This window comes from Etheostoma cragini, chromosome 18 (assembly GCF_013103735.1).
Source record: "Etheostoma cragini isolate CJK2018 chromosome 18, CSU_Ecrag_1.0, whole genome shotgun sequence".
NCBI lineage: Eukaryota > Metazoa > Chordata > Actinopteri > Perciformes > Percidae > Etheostoma > Etheostoma cragini.
This window is the reverse complement of record NC_048424.1, coordinates 497,871-516,344: the sequence shown is the minus strand read 5'-3', so window position 1 is coordinate 516,344 and position 18,474 is coordinate 497,871. Positions and strand designations below refer to the sequence as shown.

Below are 18,474 nucleotides of genomic sequence, written 5' to 3'. Positions count from 1 at the left end.
GATTGTTGATGTGCTAAGATGAGACGGACCTTAAAACCATCAGGAAGCAGGTTTAACCTTTTATACTATAACAAAAACAGTTGCATGAATAACGCCTATGCACTTGCATGCAGATGTAAAACGCTTTTCCAGCCTTGGCAGAGAGAAGCTCACTATTCTTGCTAATTTACCACTTACATGAACACTTCTTAGCCCACATTTACATGAAGTGACTTTTCTTTTCAAAGCAATCTCAAACTGTCTCCTGTGCTGCTGCACTATGAATTAAATCTTCACAAACCAAGCAGGTAACAATATATTAAAGCTAAAGAATGCTAGTAGGATAATGCCTGACTAGTGTGAAATAGAGGCTTTAAAATTTCAGGTTTGCTGCGATGTTTCTAAAATGGTAAATAACCGTGTGTTCAAATCCTAACTATTGTACCTTTGAATAAGCTGCACTGTAGTTGTGTCTGACTGCTGTTATACTTACAGAGGCATATATCCTTGCTGGCCAGATGAATGCAGAGGTAAGCAGAGAGGACAGGTTGAGTAGCACGCTCAGAGTCCGCTCCATGTCTCCAGCCATGAGGAGGAACACTGTGGAGGTCAGCCAGTCATGGCCTGGGTAACCGTCCTGCTGAGTGACTGGAGGGCAGAGTTAAAGATCCAAAGGATTGATTGACTCATATATACCTGTCATACTAAACTGGCTAGTAGTAAGGAACATGTTTTTTCCCGTGTGATTTTGGTGTATGAGGAGTCAAGCGGGGATCCTGTGAAATGTCCAACCAATATGAATCATTTACCACGAAGTCTCCCAGGTGGCAGCGCTCCATTCTGAACACCACATTACACCAGCAATGATGAGAATACAAACTAATATGATTCAAAACTCCAGGGTCACACCACCACAATCAGACAACACAGCAGAGCTTTCTCAAGTTGTTCATGAGGGCTCTGGAGCATTTATTCTTCAAGCTCATTTTCATTTAGACACTTTATAATTTCATTTGCTGGAAGCAAATAACTGTCTTGTTCTGTTCCAGGAGAACTGAAGAGCAAATAGTCTGACTCAACTGCAGAAAAACAACCCTAGGCTATCGACAGGTCCTATGTCTTTCTGCTGTAATATATAATGTCTATGCATAATGTAAACCTTTAGCTTTTGTTAAGGTATAACGCATGCAGTCAGATTTAATATGCATTTTGTACTTAAAACGTTCACTGGATGAAAATGTTATAGCATGTGAATTTTGCTTTATTTATAAATTAATCAGATTACAATGTCTTCACATTTCAGCATAAATGGCAACATGTGAGGACATTGCAACATGGATGAGTTAACCACTTTAATCAGCCTTCAGTAAGAAACACACCCATACTACTTTATGCTCTTTGAAACTGACTGACAGACAAACACTATTTGTGGTGCGCTCTTTCAAGACATATTTTTGAATGATAAAGAATTATAAATAAAGCAGAGCCTGGAAAAGAAAAAGAAACATTTTGATCTACCATTACTCCAAAAAATATTGAACAACAACTTGGTGAAGCCTTGTGAATCTTATCACTACTCAGAAACACTGTGCTAAATCTGCATGCAGCTAAATTACCATATAATGGATCAGCATAAAAGATCTTCACTTCCATCTAACATCTTAGCTGAAATGTCAGCGTGATCTCAAGAAACATGTCTGTTTTATATCTGTAAAAGACTATCACAGCTCAGTGTTTTCATGTTCAATTGTCCACATGCAAAAAGGAAACTTTCTGAAGGAGAGAGAAGGATTGTCCTTTGCTATTTGGGACAAAAGGAGGCTGAACTGTTCACTGAGACACAGATGGAGTAAGGTCTTCTGTATTGTGTTGATCAGACAGAAATGGACACTCAATCATTCCCTTGTTGTCTCTCAAGGTGAAACTAGGGAAACTATGGAAGTTTTTGACCTAACACTGCGACCACACACACACACACACAAACTGTCTTCTGTTGAATGAGAGTAAAGACATTGTATATTAAATGGAAATAAAGCCTAAATATGTCACCATATGTGACTGTATTATTGCTTTTGGTGTGTATTAATATGTATTTGCATGCATCTACTAGCTAATCTACTAGCTATTGTATTAAAGCATATAATAGTATTAAAGCATCACTCCCACTTAAACCTACTGCTTTCTTTATTTTGTATAATATTGTAAAATTTGATATTTTATTCAGGGTGTCTCATCTTTAGATGCCTGTATTTCTTTGTATTTGTTTTTACAAAACAGACTAACAACCCATTCATTGGTTCCCCTTGGATTGCAAAAGTATTTAGATAAAAGTTTGTTTTTAAAATTATTTCATTACATTAAAAAAACTGTGTAGCCCGAACAAATACGCAACATGTCACAGGGGTTCATTTGAAGTCCCTCATTGTGAGTGCGGAGCCTGTAAAAGGATACTGAGTCCTGAAGCTGTTTTAACTCTCTGTGTAGACAGGAAGATCTTAATGTGCTTCATTAGCAGCGTCAGGTCGTTACCGGCATCTTCTGTCAGAAGCTTGAGGTAGCTGCCGTACCTGTAGATAAAAGACAAAAACTGAAATAATGTACATCTCACATGTTCCTTTCAATCCTTAATGAGTTTGTTTGTAGTGGCTATTTGTTATTTTATCACAGCCAAAGGTTGTCCAGCACATTGTGAAGGAAATTCTGAATCAGAATCAGCTTTATTTGCCAGGTTTGAGGACACATACGAGGAATGTTTCTTTGGTGCATCGTTACTAACACTGTGCTTACACATACAAAACAACCAAAACAAAGATATCACACACTAATATCTACACAATATACATACTCTAAACAGAAACAATATAGAGGCATGAGTGCAATGAAGAGATCAATACAATTATTTAAATGTGGAGCATGGTGCAAAGGATGCTGGGATAAATAGTATTATGTTATTATAATACAATATGAACAGTATGAACAGTATTAGCATATGAACAGTTACGGATCAGGAAATGGGAATGATGAATAAATAACAAATAATTAGCGAGATATGAGAATGGGAATGATGAATAATACTAAATAAGAGGATTAATAAGTGGAACCAGTGACCAGGTGCTGTAGAGCCCGTGTTACCGGGTTATGGACCAGAACTGGACCTGACACTGTGGGTTCAGAGTCAGCTGTTCATCAGAGAGATGGCTTGTGGGTAGAATCTTAATCATCATTCCTGTTAAAAGTTCAGCTGGGTACTATTAAACTACATCACGTAGCTATGGCTCATTGCAACCAAAACCATGTTTTCCTGAAAAACAGAGACAGGGACAGGATGCGGGACAGGATCCCTAAATTTAAATAACTAGCTAACTCCAGTAGAGGAAAGAAGTGAGCCATGTGTTGGAGGGTGATAGCAGAGGTGCATTGTTGTTTGTTTTTGTATTTATGCTTAATGTGGCTTTGCTGGAGGTGCCATTGATACTGTGTCTGTCTGTGCATATGATACTGTCATATAGTTTGCTTTTTGATTTTGTTGATTTTTTTGGCACTTGTGGTGCTGCAGATGTTGGGGGAGAGATTTTGCAGTTACTTAAATGATGCTTACAGTTCAGGGAGTGTGAGAGTTGTGCACACAGCTGGTTTCTCCTCCGTACCTGGCTGCTGCTGTCGGGAGGTTGTCTAATTAAATACAAGTTTAAGAGCTGTAGAAAAACACTTTACTGTACGTACCTGAGACAGGTGTCGATTCCCAGCTGCGCCACGGATGACAACACTGCACTCTTCACGCTCTTCTCCTCTGCTTGGAAACAAGACAATTAAAATGGAGAGGAGGTTATTAGCAGGCAAGGCAATACCCAGAGAGAATATGGCTGGAGTTTTTAGGGGAAAACACTCCCTAGACATCACTAACGGGCTGTGTTACAACCATGGAGAATGGACAAACATGACAACGTATCATGACTTGCTACTTTCAAGGGACTACAGATGTGATGTGTCTAGGTAATTTCTTAGTTTTATAGCTGTTGTTTGCCATTTAATTGTGATGTTTGTGAGGCAGCATGGCATCAAGGTGACTCAGCCACGGGTAACTTCACACTAGCATCTTAATAGTTTAGTTGTTTAGTTGTTTGTGTGTTTTTGTTTTTTGCTGTTATTGAAAAATGCTGCTACTGTAACAAGAAAATGTCCCCGTCGTGGGATGAATAAAGTATAATCTAATCTAATCTAGAGTCATAACTCGTGATTTTAGACGTGCGGTGGAGTTTTGGCAGAAAGTACGGTATGAAATCTTTAGCCCTGTGAGAAAGCTCTCTATCTCAGGACTCAGGAGCAAGATACCAGCAGCTGAAAGTACTGCAGCAGGGCAGCTTTAGATCTACATGCCACAGCTTTGTACAGATCGTTGAGCTATCCGTCTCACCAGCTGCTCTCATGGGCTGCTACTTAGCACCATTAAATGTGCAGAATCATAAAAAATATATTAGTTTTCAGAGTTTCAGTTGTAATTGTGTGGAGAGGGAGATAAAATAAGCAATAACTGCGGGAGGACTGATATTTTGTTTTGAAGATGTTTCCACTGCTTCCTGGCTTTGGGGAAAGACAATATTATTACATTTGTGCTAATGGATCCCCTGCTTCAGACAGTTTGTGGTAAGATGATGAGAAGCTTTCGACAATTAATAGAAGAAGTATTATGCAGACAGCACCAGAGTCAGGGAACACGTCAAATCCAATGTACAGGCTAATGTTGAATAAATATGACAAGGAAATGATAATATGGTAGCTGTAATATCTACATATGGAAGTGATAATTAGGGGTCCGAGCCCAAGGCTGTGTGAACTGCGCTAGCAAAGCTACGCGGTTCACACAGCAGGGGATTGTCTCCTAAGGACATATTTTGTTTTCTTCTCCGTTTAAAATTCCCGCAAAGCCTAAACTGTACATGATGGGGGAGGGGGGGAAGCCATTTTCAGGAATGGCCCAGAACCCTGCAAGAACCTAGAGCGCAACAATAGACCCAACTCCACCACTAGATGGTGCTATAGCAGAAAAAAGAGCGTTTGGCCCTCTAACTCCCAAACCATACATTGCACATTCAAAAACCTTAAATCCACTCGTTCCCTGGATCCAACTGAATCTCCTAAAATACGCCACGGCCATTTTTGCCAAGACCTTAGTGTGGAAAATTTTAATTTATCGAAAACCAACATTGCAGAACTCCTCCTAGACCGTGCGACCGATCTAATTTATAAAAATAAATATAAATTTTATAGGATAATAATTATGCAAATTTTGGCCATTACTGCTTAAAAGTTTTTCCACAATATCACGCAATACCAACTTTTTCAAACTAGTCCTAGGCCGTGGGACCCATCTGCACGAAACCTGGTACATATCATCTCCAGATGGACCTGATCAAAAGTTATGGAAAGAATGTTATTATATTAGAGTCCAGGACCAAACCAATATTCCTAGCTAGCTACCACACACATTTCCTATCTTGGCCAAATTAAATGTTAACAGCAAATAACTTAACTCGCCTCAATGTTAACGGGATACTGTATTTGCAACGGCAATTTACCGCAGTTCTTGCGGCTCAGACCTCTTGATATTAACCGACTTTTGCCCCCCCACCGTTACGCTTCGGGTCCTGCTTTTGCATACACCCCGGGTCATCACGGGCGAATAGCACGAGGAGGCTCAGACCCCGTCATAACTGCATCTAGTTCAACATTGTTTCTATTGGGAAATCAGAGATATGCAATGTGGATGAATTACAAGACATCAAATCTTTTATTAATTGCTAGAAAATAGCTGGTGATGAGGGCATTAAGCAGGGCCAGGACCCTTCTCTCCTCACATTAACATCTCTAAAAACCTCTTGCTGGCAGCAATTACTGTCTAATGGAGATGAATGCTCTTGTGTTGTATTTATATTCCCCCCCCCCCCCCCTCTCTCTCTCTTGTCTCCTCAGTGTTCTGCCACCATCTATTTTACAGTTTTTAATAACTATAATCAAAATCATTTCACTTTTGTTACAAAGATCAAATGCATCTTTGACATTGGTTAGGATGAGCACACAATCTACGAGGAGGAAGATGTGTCTTCAAAGTAAATGTGAAATTGAGGCTTTTCTGATGAAGTCTGTGTGACAAGACAACAAGTAGATGGAGTGGATTTTGAGTCAACTGCTATTGAGGACGGCATCATTGACCGTAGAATTACATCATCCTCCAATGTCAGATAAAGAACTCCAACTTGGATCATGAAAAAGCTGCATAAATTGATTTAATATTAGTTTGGTTTGGTATGTTTGGGATCATTTAGATTTGGGCCATAACTAGGAACTATTTCTTTGTAATATCTGAATTTGAAATGCATAGCTGTTAAACAATACTTCCTTCAAAAGTTTAGTGGAGTAACAGAAATGAAGAGGAGTAAAAGTCTAAGTTTTAGTAACTTACAAGGACCCGGCCTTGTACCAAAGTACAACCATTTTAACAGGTTTCTGGCACAGAAGCAGCTTTTTTAAGGAAGCTTTTGTTCAACTAAACTAGTTTACTGCTACCTGCTCTCTGATGTAATCTGTAACGTATGCACAGTTATTTTATAGTGTGAAGTATATAATTGCCTCTTTAAAACATCCCATATGTCTGGATGTACAGTGTGTTTACACTACATTATCATGCCTTTTAAAACTATAATCTGTCACTATTAAACATTACACAGGAAGAGAAGGTGTATTTACCAAAATGAGGATCCATTTGAGAAAGCATAGATCTCCGCCTGCGTTATTAAGATGTAACAGTCGCACAGAAAGGTGCTTCCTCTTTGTTTCCAACCAATTTCATCAGACAGGTGAAAATTAATGAGATTGCTGGACCGCTGCCCTCAGGAGTCGGGGCCATGAAGGGTGAGGAGATACAACTCACAACAGGGAACTAAAGGAGTTACCACGTGCCAAATGAGTCTGCTCTCTCTTTACAATGGGAGCACTCAATAGGGCAGAGTGGCTGAGACTGTGGTTAACGACAGACAGACAGACAGACAGACAGACAGACAGACAGTACTGACCAAAGGACTTTCTGCCAAGCTGCAGCATGTCTGACCAAAACCAACTGATCAGATGAGACTACTCGATACACAATTTTGTAACTAGTCTTTGCTCTTGTCAAAGATTATTTACTTGCAGTTATTTGTTTCCATGTCTTTTCCAACACTAGTGATGCATAGCTGTTATACAATACATGTGAATAATAGGGACTCTACTCAAAAAAACGTGTTTTGCTGAAATTTACTGTGCAGAATGATGTGTAGAGTTTGCACCAGAAAGCGTTTTTTCACATTTACCTGCTTAAGAGGGAAAGTGTCTCTTTGCTCTTAACCCTTGTGTTGTCTTCCCGTCAAAATTGAAAATCAACACTTTTGTTGAAAATTTGTATCCATGTTTGTCACTTTGACATTTTCAATGGTACATAACACTAACTTATTAACTATAGTTTTACAGTTATTCTTTCAGATTCTTTATAGACAGAGAAACAATATGATTTAGTTCCAGATGAATTATTCATGCCTTATAAAAGCACTTTACAATCTTTCTAAGTGCACAAGTTTATGGTTGTTAAATTTGTCCCTTTTGTCCTGCTTTGTTGGCTCGACCGATTCTTAATAAGTGCGATTAATCAAGTTTTTATCACGTTTCATTCCTGATTCTTCTGATTTTTCCAGTCTGCATCCATCCTGTATCTTGTGTACCCTGCTAACATGATCACATGCATTGGCAATAAAGGATACAACTCTTTACTAGACTGGTCGGGCAAATTCATACCAATTTTATGTGCAAAAGGTGGGAGGCGCAGGCCCTTTAAGTTTTTGACAATCCAATTATGTAAATGAGTGCCAGTGACTGATTTCTTAAAAATTGAGTATTCAAAAAATGAATGTCGCAAGTGGAACGATCTACAACTTTGAAGTTTGTGAGTGAACTTAGATAAATAAATCATCAAAACAAACTGAGAATTATGATTCTCCATGAGTGTGGCCTCAGAGGAGACATGCCTCTTCACTGATAAAAGATAACACACTATGGGGAAATCTTTCATGACGAGTCTCTATTCTTATTGGATAAAACATAAGTAAAAGTACACTGAACACATTCAATACTTTTCAATAACCATTATTTATTATTTAGACTATATTCAGAACCAATACAGACACATGCTGCCTTTCACTCGCTGTCTTCTTGCCACAAGTGGTAATTATACTACTATTACTACTAATTACTTCACCCCCATGCAGCCCATTCTTCAGGGACATTTGTCTAAATATCTAAACAAAGTCTCATAAGGCCGATCAGATTCTTCACACAATTTCAAAAACCTGCATTACAGCTTATACGAATATACCATGACCGTGAACATTTTTCTTTTTGAAATAAGTTGGCAGGTATCCATTTAAATTTCAAAACAATTAGATCGAGTCTGGGTAGCTCAGTCGGTAGAGCGGGCGCCCCTGTATAGAGGTTTACTCCTCGACGCAGCGGGCCAGGGTTCGACTCCGACCTGCATGTCATCCGCCCTCTGTCTCCCCTTTCATATCTTCAACTGTCCTGTCAATTAAAGGCCTAAAGTACCCCAAAAATAATCTTAAAAAAATATATAGATCCAGTCTACAGTTTAGCTGCCGTTCTAAATTAGTATACAAAGTTTATTATATACATTATACCAAACCACAGGTAACCACAGCAACAATACTTGTGCAACATAGTTCACTCCGACCAGGATTGGTTGAAGTAACGTTATGAATATGTATCATGAGATATACTTTTTAAAAATACAACCAGAGATATTTTAGGAATACTTCAGATAACACCGTCTTTAAAAGAATCTTCAGTTGATAAACTTTGATCCATGGTTTCACGGTGTACTTCATATTCGGAGCAAACTTCTAGACACATTGAGGTCTACTCGAGGTCAGTTTTTTAATTTGAGGTTTCAAACTATTCTCCTCGCAACCTCCTTTTGTTAGATTTAATTAGAGCAGCTATGTGAGACTGGAAGGCCCCCCCTCCCTCGGTGAATACAGCCAGCTTGGTCATTTGGCAGCACTGGAAAAGCTGTCTGTCAGACTTATGAATAAAGTAGATCTTTACATGCTTTCTTATGGAAAAAACAAAACTCACGACATGACCACATCCTTTTCCTTCCTAATTAAGAGGCCTGATGGTAGTTGGACTCAAAGTAAACTCTCTTTACTTGCTTCTCTTCGTATATCATTGGAAAAAATGTCTTTTTGTTTTTAGTACATCATTGTTGTTTGTTACTGTTTAGCTTTTGTTTGCACTGCAAATACTCTCTCATGTCTCCCTTTCTCTTATAAATAGGTCTACTTTATTGAATAAAAATGATCCTTTGCATCGTGTTGGTTTCTACTGTTCATATTATACATAAATTACATCTGGCATGACAAGTAACTAACGCTTTAATCAAACATACTGTTCAAATGTGTTACATTACCATTGAGTAGGAAACAAGCTATCACCATAGGCAATACATTTGCATAAAATTCCATTACATTGTAAAAGTGAGTTGGGTTTAATGTCTATGAGTAGCATAATAATTACTGGAAGGCCTTAACTGCTGAGGAAGGTGCTAATTTTGGAAGCAAGACGTATGGATACAATACTTACGGTGATGTTTATAGTTGTTGGCTCAGTAGCTCTGAACAGGGAGTAGGACAAGTTAACCCAGACAACAAACCTCAACCTATACTGCACCTCTCCAACTACTTAGTTACAGTAGTTAATGCGGGGTTACTAAATAACGAGTCTATATTGACAATGTTTCTGTTGCATGACGAAAACAACCTTCGAACGTACACATGTTCCACTAAAACAAGTTTGTTGCTGAAGCTGTTTTGCTCCATCCGGCGCTTAACAACCATGCAAGACAACTGTGATTAGTTTAAAGAAATGCCAATAAACCAGAGCATGTTTATCTCTTATGCAGGAATTCTGTGTGGACTAGCCAGACCCTCCTCCACAGCGCCGTAGAGGAAGGTCTGGCAATGCAAAACTACTAAATAACCTACAAGAACAGGTAAGAAACATACCTGATTTCACCTGCTGCCTCAAAGCCATAGACAATGTGTCATCCTCGCAAAATGCAGAGCAAGGAGCTAATTTTATAACTAATGAGGAGCTCTTAACGTCCCAGGCTTAGTACATAAGATGCAGGTTGCTGCACATAATTCAATGTGATGCTTAAATTAACCCTTCACAATCCTAACTACCTCCTACAGCATATAAATGTGTGTCTGTTCATGTCTGAGGGATTTGAGTCTGGTAGAAGCAGCTGAACAGATGACACCAATTTTCTTTTTTTTTTTATCTACAACCATCATAGCGTTCTACTTTCTTCCTCCACTCATGCTTTTCACTGTAGTTTTTGTCGCTGTAAACCTCTTTCCCTTTCGCTCTACATGCAGTAAATTCATTAAAATTGTACTTGACTCTCTAACTGATCTCTGCACTTGTGTTCATCCCCTGCAGCGGCAGTATCATAATTATTGATAATATTACTAATCAGTGCGCAGACATCAGAACATTCAAGCATAGGTACATAGCACAGTTAATTCAATTCAAGTCCATTGATTGATTCAATTTCAGTGATGCATTGATATGAAAACACAGTAATGTAGGTTTTAAATCTGTAATAATTTAAACTAGTATGACACGTATCAAATTAAACTTGATTAGACAAAAGGACTTATTCCATTTATTCAGGAAACACTATATTTGGGAGTATTTGGGAGTATTTGGGAGGAGAGTTGTTGTTGCATGTTGGAAGTAGGGCAGACAGAACACTACTTTATCTTATTAGTACTTATAGATAATGGTTATTCAGTTGAAGAGCATGATGTTACCATAGTCTGTTTTAACAAAAATAAATATATATAAAATAAGAGAAATATGCAATTAGCACTTCAGTTTGCGAGACTTTCTGGTTATTCACTAATTAACTGCTTTTATTCCTCGCTGCCATCAGTCTGATCGAGTTGTTTAGCCCGCCGGCTACCAAACAAGACAACCTTCTCAAATCGTTCACTCGTTTGATATGGGAAACATAACACATTTTCACCTGGGGTGAAACACTGCTCTGAAAATGAGGAAAAATACTTTCTACTTTCCTCACCCCCGTCTGGCAGCCGACAGCGACCGTCCTGGACGTACACACACACACACACACACACACACACACACACACACACACACACACACACACACACACAACATTGTGTGTGTCAACCAAGACAGCACAACAATATTCAGAGCCTTCAACACCTCCAGAGCACACCCATCCCCCCCGGACTGTACCAGATATTCATAAATCCATCACTGCATTGTCCTTCCTCAGTTCTTAGTAACTACAGGGATTTAATAAATCAGGTCGCATCACTACAACTTCAGAAAGGTCTCAGCTAGTATTGACTTTAAAAATGTGTAAATCTGTTACTGGGAAACATCTGTAATGCTCTTACATGTAATGCTTTTACATTTACAATATAGAGATATAATATAATATCTATATAGTTTGTAAATGTAGGCACAGAGAATTAAGTGTTTCCCAGAGTAAGTAGTATTCATACAGTAGGGCTGGACGATTAATCAAAAATGTATCAACACTGATATTCTGAAGCTGTTAACATAATTTTCCTATGACGATAATTTCGATGATTTATTCCCGTTGATAGGCCTACTTTCTCCTTAAAACCATTTGTTTAGTCACGTAACTTTGCCCGGACCACTCAGCTGCATGGAAGGTCTTATGGAGGAAACTCAAATACCGAGTCAACTGAGCAGCTTCGCAGTCTGGAAACATTTAGGCTTTGGAAAAGAGGATTTAGAACAACGTGATTAATTATTGTTCATTTATCGTTGGTCGCGGTAAAACGTGCAATTAATCGTGATTTTAGGTCATATCGTGGAGCCCTATTATATAGTTAGGAAAACTATCCGATTATGCTAAACACTGTTGACTGTTATTATATGACACTGTTATTTAAGGTATGTTGTGTTATTTTTGTCAAATGTAATTTAAAATCTTTATCACGCTTTAGGTCAGATATGTCACTCATATTCCATATTACCTGATGTAAATATTTAGTAACAACTAAACTCTCCCTAAGAACTACGTTGTGTGGTGCAACCATTATTTAGTCATGCGTAAAACTCCACTTGAGAAACACTAACGGTAGAAGTAGGCTAACTTATATACCTTGCTGGTGCTTCTTTGCTCCTGGCACTGTGGAGCTTCTTGCCTACCTCAGCGACCTCCACAAGAGAGATCAAAAACACTTCACAGTACTCCAACTTTGCAGCAGATCGATATATCGCTTCGGTGAAGGTCAACAGTGTCATCCCCCTGCTGAACATTGCCCGGCCCTTTTCTAAGGAATCGGACTATTTCCCCCAGGCTCAGTCCTGATCAGAGCCCCTGATAGCTTTCTGCTGATTCAGAAGTCCCAGTTGAGATGTAGGAAAACATAGATATAAGGTGGGAGTTGAAGGTCAAGTCTTGTTAAGTCAAATACACTCATATAGGCCAAAATTACATATTCATGTCAGAGGACGTTAGATTCTGTACAGACGCTTTCTATTCTTAGACACTCAATCGGGGCCCTCTTCTAGAGAGACCCTGTTCACCCTTACTGCATATTTGGGTTTACCGGGTCAGGCAGCCACAACAACATATTCCCAGAGTGACAGTGTATGACACTATATGCTGTACGTATGTGTTTATCTATTAGAACTAACGTAAGGTAAAGTGTAATGTGGACTTAAAGATAAAGATCATGCCAGACTACATTGTAAATTAGGTATAGGTTAAAAGCATAGAACTATTAAAGGCTCCTTTTACCCAAAGAATATCTTATTGAATTTTCATTACTCCAAAAAGTAAGTAACAAGAACAGAGGAAAGATACAGGAAACGTATTCATATCCAATGTACAAGGATCCTGGCTTACTTCACTGACCCACAGAATACCTTTTTATTTTTGCTTTGACTAAATCGTCAAGAAGAAAACTGAATGTATTGCTCTTCTCCACTGACCTTTGTACTGAGCCGGAGAGAAGAAGCAGTCTGTGGCAGAGTTAGAAAGATGGGCCACAATCTTCTCCAGAAGGTCAGCCAGCACTGAGCAGAAAAAAGACACATATATATTAACTGTATGCTAGTGCAGCTTTAATAAACCTTGAGATAATACAATTGCTGAAGGCAAATACATCAGCCTACAGTACATCCTTAACTTCAACTATTTACTGTATAGAATGTAGAAACATCCTGTTACATGTATTCTTAGGCAGCCCAGTTACAGTGTAAGTGGTTTAGAAAGACTTTTCACTGAATCATACACAGGATGCATGTTTAATGTAGCAATATCCTGAGTTATTTGCATAAAAGAAAGGCCAAAAGAGTCACAACTCATAGATGGTTCAGAAATGATGCAGCATTAAATCTAGAAAAGATGAGTGTCTAACACAGAAGATCATGGTTCAGCTGCAAAAACAATGTACATTATTACATCAGTACACGTTGCAAATGCATCCGCTCATATCTATTTACAGCTTCACCGCCCCTGACTGTCCCTGAGTAAACGCTTACAACACTGTTTTTAGTGTCATATCACACTGCCGTGCAAAGAAACCACCCACAGTCACTGAAGATCTAATAGTGGAACTAGAGAGGGAACACTGAGTGATGAGGCCGATGGTAAAAGGTTTACAGATCACACATCTCTACAACAACAACAACACAGTATGTTATATTATACCATTATTCTTTGCTTTAATGAGTATTTGATAGAAACTTATGTGTGAATTCCTCGCCAGTGACAGCACCCCACTGACTCTTTCTAGTATATAAAGTAGCTTACCAATTTGGCAGCTTGATTTCACAGTAAGCATCACTAATTTGGCATGGCATGAAAATTCCACTTTTTGAGATTTTTTAACATCAACATGCGTTTTTATGTACTTTTTAACTTGTGTGGAACGGCTAGTTAATGACCATTTATAGCCACTTCCTTCAATGCATTTGCCCCCAGTCATCCTTTAACATATTACACACTTTAAGATGAATATACGTCATCTTATCTGGTCCTTTACTTGAAAAGGACTCTTCTTACGCAGCACCCGGGAAGGCAAGCTGTATCCCAAAATATTTACCTTTAAAAAAAGCATTTATCATACAATGGCAATTAGATATGTGATGACTGGATGGATCTATCGTTGAAATAAAGAGTTTAACGTCGACTCTCCGTTATGTTTGGTGTAGCACTTCTCACAGAGCCCCCGTTTCCTCTACATTATTCAAAAGTCTGTCTAAATAACTCTATAAAAGTGAAAAGGGATGTTAGTGAAGTCATGTTCCTGCAACTGCTTAGCATGCAACAAAGCCATGAATGCTTTTGTAAAAAAAACAGAAAACAGCAGTGCAGCCCGATTAGAAAACACACTCATCACAATGCTACGCAGTGACTCTGAGCACAAGTGAATGCATCTCATTGACGTGCTTTTGAGACCAAATTAAGCAATCAATACGCCGACGAGATAGTGAAGTATTGAACACGCAAACAATTCTAATCATGAGTGCTTTGATGAAGCGATAGTATAATTAATCATTTTTGTCATGCAGCTGTGTAGAACCCTGTCAAAGACACAAGTGATAATCACAACATACATGGAGCTAGTAAATGTTCACTAAATTGCTTCGGAAGGAGGTTAATTTAGTAGTCAGCCTATAAATGCCACAATTTACCTCACTGAATGTTTCTTAAAAAGTTGAATGTCAATGGTGTGCCAAATGAAATGGCACGTTGACAGCAGAGGGAAGATTAGAAGATAAGATATCTTGATCATGGTCTTCCAGTGAAAAGCCTTAAATGAGCAACATAGAGCATGCAGTAGATGCTTTCACAGAGTTCAACAGTGTGCTGATGAGAGGAAGCAATCACTCAACTATTCACTGTGACATAAAAAATATATATATATAAACACAAGACGTAATCAATACGTATGCTGTGTTAGCTATGTAGCTGTTAGCTTACCCATTCCAGTTAAGATGTTGGGTTTGGAGGTCATGACTTTGCAGTACTGTCTCCGGCAGATCTCCATCCAGCTCTCCTCATTCTTTGAGTCTTTAGAAGATGTCAGGAATGTAATGATCTCAGAGTCTGCAAAGTGTGGGGGGGGGGGAGAGAATATAGATGCAAAATCCCAACAATTCCCCAGTTCATATTGGCCACTTCATCAACGTTCTTCCTACCCAGTGAGTTATGGTGGATCTTTGGGGGGTCCAGAGAGTAGCAGGGAGGCAGAGGGTAGCTAGAAAACATGGGCCAGGGGTAAGGATCTTCTCCCTGAAACCAGCAAAAAAAAAAGAGATCTCATTACACCCTAATGCAATTATTACAGAGAAGATGCATCATATTTGCATTATTGTCATTTATTCATTTCTGCATTGCTTGTTATGACTGTTTATGAGTTTGCTGGGTTATTGATGTGTAGGGTGCATTTCTTTTATAATTCATAAACTTTTCTAAGTATGAACAGTGTGGTGCAGTTAAGCGATGACTTGTAGATTCATTACTTACTTCGCAATTGTTTAGCACAGAGCTGGTAGCAGTTTAACAAATGATGCATTTGTTTATATTTATATTCCATCAGTTTTTTTTTCCTCCTTAATTTCTTATTTTAAATCCCTCCCTTCCTTTCTTTCCCACTGTCACTTGCCCAAAAATGTGCTCTGAATGCAGGCCTGGTTATCCAATCGTCTGTGCCCTCCACTCATAATAATCCTTGTTATCCCTTGAATTTGAGTTTGCCTCTCAGGTGAAATGCTGCTCTGACATTGTTAGAAGTGAGATGCACAGAGCCATGAATGTTGGTGAGACACCTTTCTTAAACAGTTTTGGGACTCTGGTGCTGCTGCTGAAGGTAATAATGTGACTTGAGGTACGTAATGGTACACACACACCATGAGAAATAACCATATTTTTAACACGATACTTCACACAAAATCAGAACTTAATCAACAGCTTTCTGGTCCCTGTACAAGTGACAGGAGAGATGAAAAAAAGAAGCCCGTGAAACACAATGGAAACACTAAACTAATTTACACTTTCCCTTTTCGAAATGTCTCTGATATCCTTTATTGACCTCAACGTAAATTGGTTTCCTGTTTTGTGTTCAGCATGAACACCTAAATCATTTACATACTATATAAAAACATGCTTTACGTAAAGTAGAAGTGAAAAAAACTGCAAATAATGACTGTTTGTCAAAAATAAAATTGCCAGAAGCACAAACCTTTACTAAGTTTGTGTTAATAAAGAATTTCACAATATTGTGATTAAAGAATAATCAAAGTGCAAATTAAATACATAAATATACCATTTAGTTCGTTTAATCAGTGGCAATGATTAAAGTGATTAGGCACTGTGAACCGGGATGTAGGCTTGTATCGGTCTGTGGTGCTATCCAAAGAAACCACCGTTTGCGAGGTGTTAAGGTGTTTGTCTTCCGTAAACAATACTTATCTAGTAGAACAACATTTCACCAACAAGGATAGTTGTTTGGATTCTTTGGGCACTGACATTTCTACAAACTATCTGTCCAGCACAGCCTCACAGAAACACTACTATTATGGTGGTTGTAAAGCATTTAGCTGGTTCATAAAAACAACTGACAACACTGACAATGAAGAGAGAAAAAAGCATTTAGTTCACACCTTAGCAGTGTTTGACTTCAACTCCAATGGATGCAACACACTTTTTCTTTTGTACGAAAAATGACTTGACTTGACAACAACTGTGAGGTAGAAAGGAACGATAGATTGTACCAATTACAAGTATATTATATATAGTATAACATAAAGTATAGCTGACCTCTTGCAGAGCTCGAGGAGGAAGCCTCCTCTCAGACGGACCTCCCACCACACTAACACGGACCAGCACGTGATTCCTCTCCACTGATAAGTTGTCGATTATGACCTCCCTGGGAATGTTTAACACACATGATGGGGGGGTTAAATAAAGATGGAAGTGGAAGAGGTAGTGCAAAAGGAACCAAAGTAAACAATACAAACACAACGTTAATGCACAGAGACTTGTGTGCTATAGCATGTCTGCAAGATGATCGAATGAAAACACATTTAAAGAAAAAGAAAAGGACTTGATATGCATAGTATGTACAACACAAAACAAAACCGCATTTTCTTGGAATTTGTTTGGGAAGACAAGGTCATGCTAATTTATTATGCAATATAATATAATATCAAATTTACCAGCCCTTCAAAACCTCCCCCAATTTATTGGAGCTCAGATAACTTTCTTTGAAAAGTCCTCTAAAAGACAGTGCACAGTTTGAAGCCTGTGAATGACTGTCATTACTGCAAAGCGCAGTAAGAAAAAGGGGGAGAAGGGTTTCAACGTTAGAATTTTAGATAAGATCAGAGCATATTCAAATTATAAAGGCACTTTAGGGTGGACTGGTGTCATCCTTGGGGGATGGTACTTATAACTGAAGCAATTTGAACTTGAATTTGGTAATACAGGAGAATATTCTCTCTTACAGTGCTCTTTGCAATGGCCAATTGCCACAAAATGTGATTTGCATTCAAAATGTAATGCACACAAAAGGTAATTTGCATACATTTATTTGTGTATAATACATAACTCAGAGCTCAAACAGCCGGGGTTAAATAAAATCTATAAACGGATTTGGGTTTCACAGATATTAAAATAAGGTCAAGGCAGGAAATAATAATAAAAAAAGCATAAGGGAAAATGAATGACATGAAAAGTAGGGGAAATCAAAAATCTGATACGAAAGAACAAAAGAAAAAAGAGACAATGATGTCTGCAATGATAATGGAAGCATGTGTGAATAAATGAAAAAGTCCTAATTCTCCAAAAACTGAGTCGAGACTCAGACATCCAATGTGAGTTGGCATTTCCATTCATAAACAATAGCCAGCCAGCTCTGCCAGCCATTACCAAGAGAGAGGGACTCTTGATCACCCGCTTTTTAGAAATGGCCTTTTTCACTGTCCTTCCGATTTATTTCATTTTATTTGTGACAAGGCAAACAAACAATTTCTCATTCTGAGCAATGATTACATTTGAAAGTGCTCTGTCACATCAGGGCGATGCACAGAGGAGCAAAGAGCCTTTACTGAACGAGAGAGAGAGAATGACTGGGTGCTCAATGTGCTCAAATATTTACTGCTAAATGTCTAAATATCTGACATAATCTTCCTTAGCTCAGGTAAACTCTGACTGGAGGAAATGGAACTTTCTAGAAAATCTCTAAAAGGCCATATCCAAGTACATGTGCATATTAAAACAAAAGTTTATCAGAAATACGCTTATTAGTTTTTTTTCCAGGAGTACAATGAAATCAATATCAAGCTAATGTCTGTGTGCGAAGGACAAATCAG

The 18,474-nt window shown here is 38.4% G+C and overlaps 1 protein-coding gene across 2 annotated transcripts in view; it reads right to left on the bottom strand.

Annotated features, from left to right (window-relative positions):
• tbc1d32 (TBC1 domain family, member 32) overlaps positions 1-18,474 on the bottom strand; it is a 66,208-nt gene that overhangs the window by 15,062 nt on the left and 32,672 nt on the right. Inside the window, exons 25-31 of one of the 2 annotated variants that reach the window (XM_034899671.1) lie at positions 16,922-17,030; positions 15,301-15,394; positions 15,083-15,208; positions 13,087-13,170; positions 3,703-3,772; positions 2,431-2,546; positions 473-627 (exon numbers count right to left, since the gene is read on the bottom strand). In XM_034899671.1, the coding sequence (XP_034755562.1) occupies positions 473-627; positions 2,431-2,546; positions 3,703-3,772; positions 13,087-13,170; positions 15,083-15,208; positions 15,301-15,394; positions 16,922-17,030 (754 nt within the window). The remainder of the gene's footprint in view (positions 1-472; positions 628-2,430; positions 2,547-3,702; positions 3,773-13,086; positions 13,171-15,082; positions 15,209-15,300; positions 15,395-16,921; positions 17,031-18,474) is intronic. The other variant, XM_034899672.1, reaches the window with a different exon arrangement.